At 39.0% G+C, this 13,805-nt stretch overlaps 1 protein-coding gene across 1 annotated transcript in view; it reads right to left on the minus strand.

Moving 5' to 3' along the window:
- The window catches only part of ltk (leukocyte receptor tyrosine kinase), a 137,947-nt gene that overhangs the window by 34,116 nt on the left and 90,026 nt on the right, over positions 1 to 13,805 (minus strand). Inside the window, exons 12-15 of the mRNA XM_030127224.1 lie at positions 13,249 to 13,423; positions 9,351 to 9,501; positions 9,051 to 9,179; positions 5,159 to 5,315 (exon numbers count right to left, since the gene is read on the minus strand). Of these exons, the coding sequence (XP_029983084.1) occupies positions 5,159 to 5,315; positions 9,051 to 9,179; positions 9,351 to 9,501; positions 13,249 to 13,423 (612 nt within the window). The remainder of the gene's footprint in view (positions 1 to 5,158; positions 5,316 to 9,050; positions 9,180 to 9,350; positions 9,502 to 13,248; positions 13,424 to 13,805) is intronic.

The following is a 13,805-nucleotide window of genomic DNA, read 5'->3' on the forward strand; positions in this document are numbered from 1 at the left end:
GTGAATGAAAAATGTTCTAAATTGCCCCTTTAAGTTTTTCCTAATTTTTCAAAACCTTTAAATTGAATCTTGTGATCCATGATAATCACATACAACACATATTCAATGCGGCTCTAATTCAGCAATATTTCAGCTTTATGTCCAACTTACAAACACACAGCTACAAAAACCACACATGGATCTACACACTACTCTGAGGTACATATTCCCCCTGACGTTCAGATCTTTATCTAAACAGTCCTACGAGGTTTCGGCGTTTCAACAAGATGAGCTGATTGTCTGTGTTGAGACTCGCTTGGTTGAGGAGGATTTAATAAGAATGTTCCAGGAGGCATTTCCAAGAGCACAAAGAGAAGGGGAGAGACCACCATATATGTCCTGCTGCAAAGGTCAAGACCTGTCGAGACACTAAAAATATGATCCAGATAGAGCCCGTTCTGCATGAGCCAGATACGACCTGCAGAGTGGAAGCAGACGTGCAGGCGAACGTCAGTGTTCAACCAGCTCATCTCTAAACACAGAGCTTAGAGCTGTAGAGTTTATTTATTATACAGGGTGTATAAAAAAAAACCCTATACATTTTGAAAAATTACCCCCAGTTCCGCATTTGATCATTTTTGGAATTTTCTTTTATGGATGTCGGTAGGTAAGGGATTGGAGGATTCATTCATTCATTCATTTTCTGAACCCCCAAACATGCACGCAATCACATGACAAACACACTTCCCTCACAGTCCAAGCCAGTGAGCTGATTATATGTCTTTATATATAATATATCTATATTTGGTAAAAAAGAAAGTTACAACTCCACCTATTTAGATAATTGTTTCTTAAAACTTAAAATTGTATAAAAAAAAACAAGAAAAGAAATGGCAATTAAGCAAATTGAGTGGGCTTTTTTTCTGTTGAGAGAAGACTTTCCACCAAAACCTCACTAGGGTCACCGGGGTCGCTTGGAGCCTATCCCAGCTATTTACAGGCGAAGGTGGGGTACACCCTGGACATTTTGCCAGTTCATCACAGGGCTGACATATAGAGACAAACAATCACGCTGACATTCACACCTATGGGCAATTTAGATTAACTAATTAACCTATCAGTGCATGTCTCTGGATGGTGGGAGGAAGCCGGAGTACCCGGAGAGAACCCACGCAGACACGGGGAGAATGTGTAAACTCCACACAAAAAGGTCCCACCCCCGTCGTTGTTGGAATCGAACCCAGGACCTTCTTGCTGTGAGGCACAAGTGCTATCCACTGGACCGCCATGTCACCCATTGGATGGATGGATTGGAGGATATTTATCCAAATTTACAGAGCTGGGTTTTCATGAGCAGGGGCAAATTGCGCAATCCAAGTTAACACTGGTTTGAGCAAAGTAGCGGTGGGATTAAATCCAAACAAAGGTCATGGGAGGGGACAATGGGCATCCATCTTGTTTTCTACAAAATTACCAGGTTACAGCATTAACACTTTGGCCACCATGTCAATTTCACTTCTTTACCCATGGCAGCTGTTCCTGCTCTAGTTCCTAACCCTAACTTGGCCTGTCCTCAGTGACATTTTCAGGCCTAAACAAGTTGAATTAACTTTGAAAGGCAGGAACAGCTGCCATGGGTAAAGAAATGAAACTGACATGGTGGCCAAAGTGTTAATGCTGTAACCTGGTAATTTTGTGGAAAACAAGATGGATGCCCATTGTCCCCTCCCATGACCTTTGATTGGATTTAAATCCCACCGCTACTTTGCTCAAACCAGTTTTAACTTGGATTGCGCAATTTGCCTCTGCTTACTCGTGCATGAAAACCTGGGTCTGTAAATTTGGACAAATATCCACCAATCCCCTACCTACCAACATCCATAAAAGAAAATTCCAAAAATTATCAAATGCGGAACTGAGGGTAATTTTTCAAAATGTTTTTTTTTTTTTTTATACACCCTGTAGTGCAGGGGTCATCAACACGGTGCCCACGGGCACCAGGTCGCCCGCAGGGACCACGTGAGTCGCCCGCAGGTCTGTTCTAAAAATAGAACTAATTCAGGGTTCTCCAACACGTTGCTCGCGATCTACCGGTGGCTCTCCAAGGGTCATTAATATAAGAACACAAAGTTGATTCGTCATTTGGTAGAACAGGTCTAAATTTCCACCCAATCAAAATTACAAGTGTCCTGTCCCCCTCCCGAGATGAAATGGTCAACTAGCTGTCAATCAAACTTTAGCGCTGGTTTGCTGCCTGTCATTGGAGAGGGGCGGGGCCCAGGATGAGCCAGATGCCAGGCAGGTAGTGGGTTTAGCCCCGCAATGATGAGGGCCAAATATAGTCAGGGAATTATTTTCACCAACAATGAGACACGGACTTCTGTTTGACAACTGTGAAAGACGAGTGTGTGTCTGATCTGTGGCGCGAGCCTGAAAGTCAGTAAAAGATGCAACATGGAGCGTAATTTCACCAAAGTTCACAGCAACTTTTCTGGAGATTCTCCAGTGGGAATCAGCCCCCGTAAAGAGAAGGTAAAAGAGCTGAAAACTAAAGTCCAAAAACAACAGTCCATGTTCACTAAACTGACCAAGACCAACGCTTCAACAGAGGCATCATTAAAGTGGTTCACATTCTGGACAAGCGCAAACAAATGTGCACTATCTGTGCATGCGCTCAGACAGCTGGAGTCAGACCTGAACAGGTGCTTGTGTGTTTGACTCCAGTGTGGTGACTCTGTAGAAGTGACGGGGTGGTGGATTTATGTGCACAAAGTTCTGGTTTTAACTGACATGTTTTGACAGTATATGTGAATTTAGAAAAGGTCAAATCCTTCAGAAATACAGCAGCACATCCGGGTGAAGTTTTATTGTGTGAGTGACAACATTCCTTTTCACAATTTCGAAGTATTAAAAATGCACATACAGGTGTGTATTATTTGTTTTTAATAATTCTATAAAAATAGGCAGGATTATTCCATTTCATGATTTTTCACATAGTACTAAAATATTTAGGAATACAACAGGCAAATGCTTGTGTTTGTTTGTTTTTTTCTACTTTTGATTTTCTTAAAGTAAAATAATAGTTTCATATTAACACTTTTTAAGTATTGCAAATGTTAAAACAAAGATATATAAATAAATAAAATAAATAAAGAACACAATGTTAAAAACGTATTATACAAAATATGCGTATGTACGAAAATTAACTATGTAAATAAATGTTGCTAAATTAGAGTTGCCCTCCAGCAACTTCATTAGGTAAAAGTAGCTCACAGAAGAGAAAAGGTTGGTGACCCCTGCTGTAGTGGATTAAGACCCAGTGACTGTGGAGGCCGTTTACGTACAATGAACTCATTGGCATGTTCTAGAAAACAGTGTGAGATGATGTGAGCTGTGGGTCATGGCATGTTATCCTGCTGGAAGTGAGTGGATGGATTCACTGTAGTCACGAGCAGATGGACATGGTCAGCAACAATACCCAGGTAGCCTGTGGGATTTAATGGATGTGCCTGGTGTGAGCCAAGAAAACATCCCCCACATCATTATCCCACCACCACCAGGTTGAACTGTTGATCCAAAGCAGATGGACCTGCGCCTTCATGCTATTCACACCAAATTCTGAACTTAACGTCTGAGCATTGCAGCAAAAATTGAGATTCATCAGGCCAGGCAAGGCAAGGTTTTTCCAGCCTTCTACTGGCCAAGTTGTAGCCTAAGGGTGCATTCAGAACCAGCCCAGTTACATCGAACTCCAGTCAATCTTCTCAGAAAGTCCAGTTGTTTTGGGGAGGTGTGAATGCGCAATTGAACTCTGATGTGGGTCAAAGAAGCCAACTCTGGTCCTTTTAAAAACATAAGTCTTGGTCTGCTTAAAGTGAACCAAATGCAGGGAAGCAACTACAACACAGGGCATTGTGGGTAAACACAAACAAAACCACAAACTCCATATTTTCTTTCCATGTGAAGTAAATGGAAGTTGCCCTGCATTAGCCAATAGATGATTGAGGTTTCATGTTCATTGTTTTGTCTTCTTTCTTGATGCAGCACCACCACTAGCCTGGTCAGCCATCCAGTTTTCTCAGTGTTCAATACTGAGAAAACAGTCTAGAATTAGGCCAGTCGCTGTGAAATACACACAATCTATTCTATACCGAACCAATCATAAGTCTGGGGGGCGGGTGTTTCACACTGACTTCTTTTTGTCGCGAGTTAAAGTCAGTTCCAAGTTTGCAAATCTCTTTACTACTGTTGTTTACTTAACTCAAAAATAAGGATTGAATTACAGATTACACTCTGTATTCTTAAGTTTGTCTGACAAAAGTGTCACGTCCGTCTTATCTGTGATTGATTTACACGGCGCCTGTTAGTCTCGCCTTCATATTTGGATTCACGCCCCGCAATTCCAGATGGATTTCTCATTGAGAAAGACAGCTGGCTGGCCAGGCTACACCACCACAGGCAAGGAGCAGAATATGCTATTAAAAAGTTTGGTTCGTTTGACAAAGTGCGGTTTGATAGTAAACTTGGACGACCTGAATGTTGGAACATCGATTGAACCGAGCCTCCAATGATACTGAGTCTACCGGACTGTTAGGTGTGAAAACAACTTTAATCTCCTATTGTTGATTCGTGCGACAGGTGTGATTTCCTGCTGCTCTCCTGCATACCTCAGTTGTTAAAGTTACTGTTACTTTTCTGTCAGCTCAGACCAGTCCAGACATTCTTCACTGACTGCTGGCATCAACAACTGCTGCTCACTGGATATTTTTCCTTTTTTCTGGCCATTCTCTGTAAACCCTTGACATGGTTGTATGTCAAAATCCCAGTAAATCAGCAGATTGTGAAATATTCTGACCAGCCCGTCTGGCCCCAACAACCATGACATATGACATATTCAAATGATCTTAAATCCCCTTTCTTCCTCATTCTGATGCTTGGTTTGGACTTCAGCAGATCACCTTGCCTATGTACCTAAATGAACTGAGTTGCTGGCGTATGACTGATCTATAAGATTTAACTGGTGTACCTAATAAATTGGCCACTGTGAGTGTGTACATGTATTCACAGGAGAAAATGTTTTTTTTTTTTTTTTTTGTGGAAATAAAACATATCAAATGCACATTACTGTTGAATTCAGACTATTTTTCTTTCATCTCATAATATAACCTGAACATAATACCTGCAGCTCCAGTTCGACCACTGGTACTGGGCGCTGTGGTGCTGTTCTCATACTGCTCCAGTGGTATCTGATCCAAACCAGACTCCGGATCCTCCATGTAGGCATTTCCCCCTCCACCAGCTGCGATCAGCAAGGGAACCAGCTCACCTCCCTCCATCTGATAGGAAAACATCACAGTATTCTCCTTTAATCCTCACAGACTCTGATCAATTATGCACAAGCTCATACATATGCATGTCCATCTTTTTACTAAAGATGTAAAAAGATTAGAGTTTTAACAGTCATCCTCAGCAGTAGAACACACTGAACATATACTCAATTTGTTACAGATGGGAAGTCGTAAGAAAGTCGACAGATTCAGTTTTGCCTTTATATCATACAGTTTTACAACACTGTCCAAACATCTAGTGTGTGTCCAATCCATATTTGTACCCATGGATCTGACTGTGAGACACTGCTTAATCATTTTTATATGCACTGCATGTTGATGCCTATCAGTATGTACTGTTTTACCAGCTCATGGGATCACACTGTAAAGATCCACATCAAGATAGTGTGTCCATAGTTTGTGGACTTACACACAGGATACCACAGTTTTTTGCCCTGCTTCATGCTGGGTTTACTTCTGTCTTCTCTGTTTTTGTCTGTCTTATGGTAGTCATTTCACACACTCTGTTTGTAACCCTAACCACAGTATTTTAGTGCCTAAATTTAAACCATTACCTTCACATTAGTCGCTTTTCCATTGACTCTCAAATTGCGCGAATATAACTTGCCCATAAAGTTTAATAGAAAATGGAAAAACTGGAAAAACGACAATTTCGCCAAAACTCTTGTTTTCTGATTAAAAGTTTTTGCGCTGGCAAGAGATGGTTTTTCAGGCGTAGCGCAAATGGTTTGTCACACAAAACGGCAATGGAAAGACCTTTTTCCACAACGAGAGTCACATGAATTAAAAAAAAAAAAAAAAAAAAGTTTGAGCCTGGACGCTCTAATTGTCGTGGTCTGTTTTTTGTTTTGTTTTGGTTGTTGTTGTTTTTTTTTATTTAGTTTGTCTATCAAAAAATATGGAGATAAAAATAAAGTATAAAAAAAGAGAAAAAAAAAAAAAAGCTGGCTTTGAACCCGTCGACCACCCGAGTCCTCTGAAAACTTATATCACTAAGTTTCTCAACTTGTGGGTTGTAACTCGAAAGTGGGTCAAGGACTTTTTCCAAGCAAGTTGCAAAGTCTGCAGTGAAAGAAAACACTTTTTATTGTTTTTTTTATTGTCTTAAATGCTGTTAGACATTAATATTACATAGACAGAGCTTTGTTAGCTCCGTGCTGTAGATTGGTCTCTCACCCTTTACTATCGTTCAGGAATAACAGGAAGGTTGTTTGGCTAGTTTCTGCATTTGCGAAACATTAACAGAAGAGAAGTTATTTTGGTGGAGCATGTGCAGATGAGCTGCACATTACGGTATTAAAATGACTCAACCTCTACAAAACAAAACAGCACATAAAAACATGTCTCTCAAACCTTGCTATTTTGTGGGTGTAGCTGCAGCTCAGTGGTTGTTCTTCTTTCACGCAGAGACGGGGATTTTAAAAGCAATAACACACATGTAATGGAAAAAAACAGACTGACAATCCTGCAACCACAGCATGATGGAAATACTCAGCTTCACTCCAGCAGAGTACTTTCAGGGAGGTAGACTAATCTGATGTCAGACTTTTATTTTGACAAATGTGTCAAAGCCAATGCAGTAGCAAAAATTTGACTGGCAGATGACTGGATAAAATTACAGAGTTGTTTATGGGCAAAATATACCACACTGAGTGACTAAAATATGGATTTAGAAACACAGATAATAGTGTGTCATATGTCAGAGGAAATGAGCCATGTGTCAAAACTGAAATGTCATTTAAACTCAAACCACAAACTGTTTTCATTTAACAAGTTGTAGAACACTGAAACTATGAAAAGTTTGTGAATTATTGTGATGTTCACTCAGTTAGAGAATTGTATGCTTTCCACTAACATAGAACATGTACTTACAAGCCTATTTTTGATGTAATATGTTGGCTTGGTCTATATTCAATTAAAGGAGGTCACAACTTGATGATGATGGGAAATGTTCATCCCAAGGCAAGGCCGTGTGAGCCTGGATATAACAGGCTCATAGTAGTTGGTAATATCTCAAATATGCAAATTTTTCTTGTGAGACGTAGTAAATGAATATATTCCAAACATCAAGTACAAGTCCTGTAATTTTTTAACCCACCAGTGTGAGACTTTGACTCTCGTACACACACACACACACACACACACACACACACACACACACGCACACGCACACACACATTCATTTTAAAGTGGGTCAAGAAGCAGGGGAGAGCATTGCATCGTGGGTTGTTTTCAGCATTAATGTTGCTTGACTGGTGAGTATATTTAAGTTAATTTGTAGGGATTTTTTAAAAGTCTGTCAGCACTAAAAATGTCAACTGAAAATAATTCTCCTGGCGCCTTTTTCTGCAGACAGTGTGTAAAGTGTGAATTGATTCTATGAGGACTCATTTTCTCTGGCAGACCTGGCTGCAGTTAGTCACTGAGGTTGTACAGTGTTTTGTTAAGAAAAACTTTACTGTACATGTTGATTATAGTCTGTTTATCTTCTGAGTTAGTGGAAAATATTGTTATTATTTTCTTGTTTTCTTTGCATGTGTTTTAATATTTTTCAATACATTTTTTTTGGTTAAACCGTTTAACAGTTTGTTCCATTTGTATATGTTCTTAACCTCTAGTCCAGTGTTTTTCAACGCTGGAGTTGGGACCCAATGTGGGGTCGCCTGGAATTCAAATGGGGTCGCCTAGAATTTCTAGTAATAAAAAAAAAAAAAAATACCCCAAAAAAAAACTTACTGAAAAAAAATATATGGTGAGTTGAGAGAAACAATCCAAATCCATAAAAGACATGACAAACTGTGAAGCTGAAACTGAAGCACTGTGGTACTGTTTATCTTTCAAATGTTCATTGTGATCAGTTTCAGATGCTGCAGCTCTTTCATAATTCATAGTTTGAGTTCTTGTTTGTTCAGTATTAATTGTCAGCCTTGTAAATCTAAGCTGGACTGACTGTACATATCCTGACCAAGGAAAATAAAATTCTCACTTTGTGCAGTAATCTACACCTGGCTTTTCTGCCTCCGTCCATAATAATATACATTATATAGACTAAATGTCATCTAAAATCAACACGTATTTGCAACATAATATAGCAAACTATTACATGATCAAAAACAAATTAATTTTAGCAAAAAAAAAAAAAGTCTCTGTTTTGAATGTCTGGGGTCGCCAGATATTTGTGATGTTAAAATGGGGTGAGGAGCCAAAAAAGTTTGGGAAGCACTGCTCTAGTCTAATTACACTATGCCTGGGTATAGAAACAAATGGCTTTTGAGACTCTTTCTCTTATTGTCATCCAATTTTCAATTTGTATTTTTGTTGCTCATAGCCCTAAGACACATACGGAATTGTTTTCAATCTCCTCCACTCATCTTTCAAGGAATTATTTCAGTATTTTCCACATCGTTGTTCCAGCCTGCTGAACCCTGGAAGCAGCCATGTTTTGTATTTTTTTTACAAGAAGTGGTCACTACATTGGTCCGACACAATCACGTGATGGCTGCTTCACTACTCTAGGGCAAAAATCTTATTACGCCTAGACCGAGCTAGTACTAAAACAATGACCCCCAAAAAAACTGCAGGAATTTCAGATGAGAACTTTTAGTTTCAAATGTACCATGAATATATCTTTCTTCTAAAGTCAACATTGCATGGTTACACAGAGTCGAAGCGAGATGAAATGAAACCCAGGTTCACCTATGTGTGTCGACCTCTAGGTGTTACCTTGAAGATGTAGGTGGCTCCTCCTCCTCCACCTCCTCCCCCTGCCCACTTTGCACTGTCCTCTCCTCTGAAGTTGTCTTCAATCACTGATGACTCTCCCAGACAGATCCTCTGAGTCTCGTGGTTTCTCTACACAGGAGGAAAAACAGGACTTCAGTTTCAGAGCGAGTAGTTTTTCTTCACGAGTCCATATGCATGCAAGTAAGATGAATCCACAAGGCGAGAAGTATGTCTTCTTCTTGAGCCTTTCATCTCCTGTGTCTGGTGGAAGTACGCTGTCCTCACGCTCACCCTACTCACCCCAGGGCACGCGTCCTCTCCCTGGTGGCCCACCAAGATGTAAAGTATATCTCCTTTCTCCAGAGGAAATATGGCAGATATAAAGACCCCGTGGTTGCGCTTGTTGTGGTTTTTGGCACCTTTCCCTCCTGCAGCCCCATAGGCAAAGATCCTGTGGGATATCATTGCATCACAATGATATTAAAAACACTGTGAAAGAAATTGCTTTCTGACTCAAACTCTCCACTAGACTGCAATCCACTCCAGAAAACAGCTATAAACATCTGTCAGAACATAATAACATAACCAAAAAACACATTCACCTATGATTTTGTAATATATTTCTCTTCTCTATGTCAATATTAACCGAGTCTGCATCTGTGTGTGATTCAGCCTAGGTAATCTGACACACTATCAATCCAATGCTCCGTCCTGCCACTCTTACTTTGCATCATCGTGAGTCCTGTGATGAGGTCCCATGACTGGCTTTAAAGAGACAATCAGTTTGAAGCCTTTATCTGGCAGGAAAACAACCAGTTTTACAGAATGTAGTCAGAGCTACTTTGTCGCCAAGTGTCCCATCACACCACTAAAATGCCACTTAATCACACAAAAATAATAAGTGTTATGAGTAGGGATGTAATGATTACTGGTATAATGATAAACCACGGTAAAATTGCAGATGGTTAGTATTATCATTTAAATTCTAATTATCATGATAACCGTGTTTGATTACCGCACTTTTAGGGGAAAAAAAAACCAATGTAAAGATCTGCTTTTATGTCAAATATTTAAGTATAGTTTTAATTTATTACAATTTTGATTTTATATACCTTGTATTTGGAACCAATATTCACTTTTAAAGTCTCTGAAAAGATTCGTTAAGCATCTTTGTGTTATTTATGCAATAAATTATAAACATTTTTCAAATTGGATTTTATATTTTTTTGTGTGTTTTTTGGTCTTTTATGTTTTTATAGTAGGTTAAAGTGAAAAAAATAATAGAGAGATGATATAGATGAAGTTGTGCTGAAAAAAAAGATATCAAACATGGGTATAGTAAACATTTATTTATATAGTATATAAAGGTAAAATCAAAAGTACTCAGAAATGGACAAAACAGGCTCAGACCACTAAGGATTAAAATTTGAATGTTTCTGCCAACAGAAAGTACACTGTACTGATTATTTTATTTTATTTTATTTTAAATACTACTTGGTTAAATTATTTCAGTGTGTGTATTAGTACTTTTTGAACATTTTGAGCAAAATTTCAATAATACCGCGATTATAATGATAACCGTGATAATTTTGGTCACAATAACCGTGATATGAAATGTTCGTATCATTACATCCCTAGTTATGAGAGATTAAAGCCCCAAATTTAGCTACATTTAGCCTGTGATATCCTTCTTTATGCAAGTTTGACTTTTATTGATAACTGGCCTTTTAAATAGACAAAGCTGTCACATAAAATCTCAGACAGTTGAGCATCAAAACCATCAACCACTTAAAGGTAGGAATGTCACAGTGAGGAAGTTCTTGTTTCAATTCTGAACATTTACATGAAAAAATGATCTTTTTTCTTACACATACACTTTATGAAGTAGATCTGTTTATAATTTACAACCCCAGTTCATACATACAATGCACTGTGGTGTGGGAAAAAAGTGGAATTTGGCTACCCACATTCATACATAAAAATGTAAAGTAAATAAATAATAAAACATAATGTAAGAACACATTTAACCTGAGAAAAACAGAACATTTTAAGGAAAAAAAAAGGTAATTTTGACTTTGATGGCACAAATATATCTCCAGACATTTGGGATCGGGTTGTGTTTACCACTGTGTTGCATCTCCTTTTCATTTACCAACAGTCCATAAACACCTGGAACTGAGGAGACCAGTTGCTTTCATTCTGGAAGAGGGATGTTGTCCCACTCCTGTCTGATAAAGGATTCTAGCTGGTCAACAGTCCTGGGTCTTCTGTGTTGCTTTTTTTATTTCATGATTTGCCAAATGTTTTCAATTAGTTACACAGAAGGCCAGTTCAGGACCTGGACTCTTCCACTGCAGAGCCATGCTATTGTAGGGTAAAAACACAGTATTTGAAATCTCCCTGACAGGATATTTTAGAGACAATTTGATGGATTAGTGTTGCTAAATGCTGAACATTTTTACTTTTAAATTCATTTTTGCTTTAGTTGGACAATAAAGGATTATCCAAAACAAGGAGCTACTTTATACTGAAATAAATGTTGGAATGGCAATCAATTAAAGTTCGCTCTCAGACATTCCTGTGTTTTGACCCTGTAATAGATGCAGTATGCTGTTTAGGACTGTCTTGCTGAGATATACAAGGCCTTCCCTCCAAATTACAATGTCAGCAGGATATGATGCACTAAAACCTGTTTATTGTCTCTGTCGGGTGAAAACCTCTTACGTCCAAAACGGTTATTTTCCAGGAAACTGGAAAAACGATGTATATTGTAAATAAATGAATGGACTTAAGAGATGCAGTCACAAGCCATTTTCAACACTTTCCATTGGTTAAATATTCCTAAAACTGTCAGGCTAATGTGAAGACTGACCAATAGAATCATTTTATGACAAAAAAAAAAAGACCAAAAATGGACTTACAAGGTTTCCATCTGATAGTGACACTATACTTTTCAGCACTGAAAAGTATCAGCACTAATGCACCCCCATAGGTTCATATATGCAGGCTTTTGAACTGATGGTCCCTCTCCTCTTGAGTCCAGAGGGTCTGGCATACATTCAAGCTATCCAAGCTACCTATGGGCGAAGGTGGGGTATACCCTGGACAAGTCGCCAGTTCATCGCAGGGCTAACATATAGAGATGAACAACCAATCACATTACCACCAGTGGACAATTTTAGGTTGACCAATTAACCTATCAGTGCATGTCTTTGGATGGTGGGAGGAAGCCGGAGTACCCAGAGAGAACCCATGCAACCACAGGGAGAACATGCAAACTCTACACAGAAAGGTCCCTGGTTGGAATCAAACCCAGAACCTTCTGGCTGTTAGGCGACAGTACTATCCACTGCACCACCATGTCGCCCTGATCTGGCATACATGATTTACAAAAAGAATTTTAGATTTCAAAACATTAGACCGCAGAACAGTTTTCCACTTTATAATGTAACACTTTCACCAATATTGATTTATGGATGTGTTCTTCCTGGCTTTAATGCAGTGCTGCTTGAGGGCCTTGAAACCATGGGCATCCAATACAGATTTTTCAGCCTTGCAGAGAAGTGAAACATGTCTTTGTCTCAACTTTTTAGAGACTTACTGTTTTGATCACATTCAAAATGACTTACTTTTTTAATTAAAAGGGTTTACCGGTTTAGGCACTTGATATATTTGTGTGTTCTATTCTGAATAAAAATTTGGGTTTATGAGGTTTGAAAATCATTGCATTCTGTTTTTATTTGCATTTTCCAAAATGCCCCAATTGTTTTGGGATTAGCCTTGCAATTAACTGGTGACACATCCAGGGTGTACCCCATCCTCTCCTGAAGGTAGCTGGGACAGCATGGATGGATGGATGTATGTTTTGGCATTGGGGTTGGAAAAGTGAAACATATATAAGCAGTTTAAGGCTTTCATTCTCCACTCAGATACTAACCCTTGAGAGCGCAGCCAGTGAAAAAAATTGTAGAAGCTTTGATGGAAATATGGAATTTCTGTTTCTTCCAGGTGCTTTTATACAAGTGAATGGAAACGAATGAGCAGCAATGGAGGTAAAGTGTCGTCCAATAACCAAAAGGTAATGGATAAATAATGCAAAGAGCTTTGGGTGCCTTGAAAAATTGAATCTATTATTATTATTATTATTATTATGCTAAATAAGTGTGATTAGTGTGGTAAGTATGACAGGCCTACTCACAGGTATCTGTTTGTAGCAGGCACTCTCCACATTTGGACTCCTTTTAATGGACCTTCCTTCCCCACGGTAACACTGACATTTCTATTCCTGTACGTGCTGTCACACTGCGCCTGGGTCGGGCCATGTGGACCGCTGGCACCGCAAGAGTTAAACCACCATGTCATCAAAGAAACCTCTAGAAAAATGAGGAGATGCAATGAGGATTACACTAAAAAAATCAGAAAGGTGCTGAAGGTGTAGGTAAATGTTTACAGAAAGAGGATGAAGTGAGAGGATTATGTTGAGATAAATCCTTTTCTACTAACTGAATTTGAGGCAAACATCAACAGTTAAGCACAGCATCAAGGACAGTCACTGGAAATTGCATTACCCACTTAGTATGTGAGCAGTGAATCAAAATGGATTAAAAGCATCTGATTGGTTTAAACTGTAGATAGTGTTTTATGCATTAAGAGGAACTGTAAGTGTACGATCCACTACCTGGTGTGTACATTTTGCATGCAGAATGGATTACAGATGACACAGTAGATAAGGGACAATGGAAATTCACAAAGTGT

The sequence above is a fragment of the Sphaeramia orbicularis genome, chromosome 22 (genome assembly GCF_902148855.1).
Source record: "Sphaeramia orbicularis chromosome 22, fSphaOr1.1, whole genome shotgun sequence".
NCBI classification, from domain to species: Eukaryota; Metazoa; Chordata; class Actinopteri; order Kurtiformes; family Apogonidae; genus Sphaeramia; species Sphaeramia orbicularis.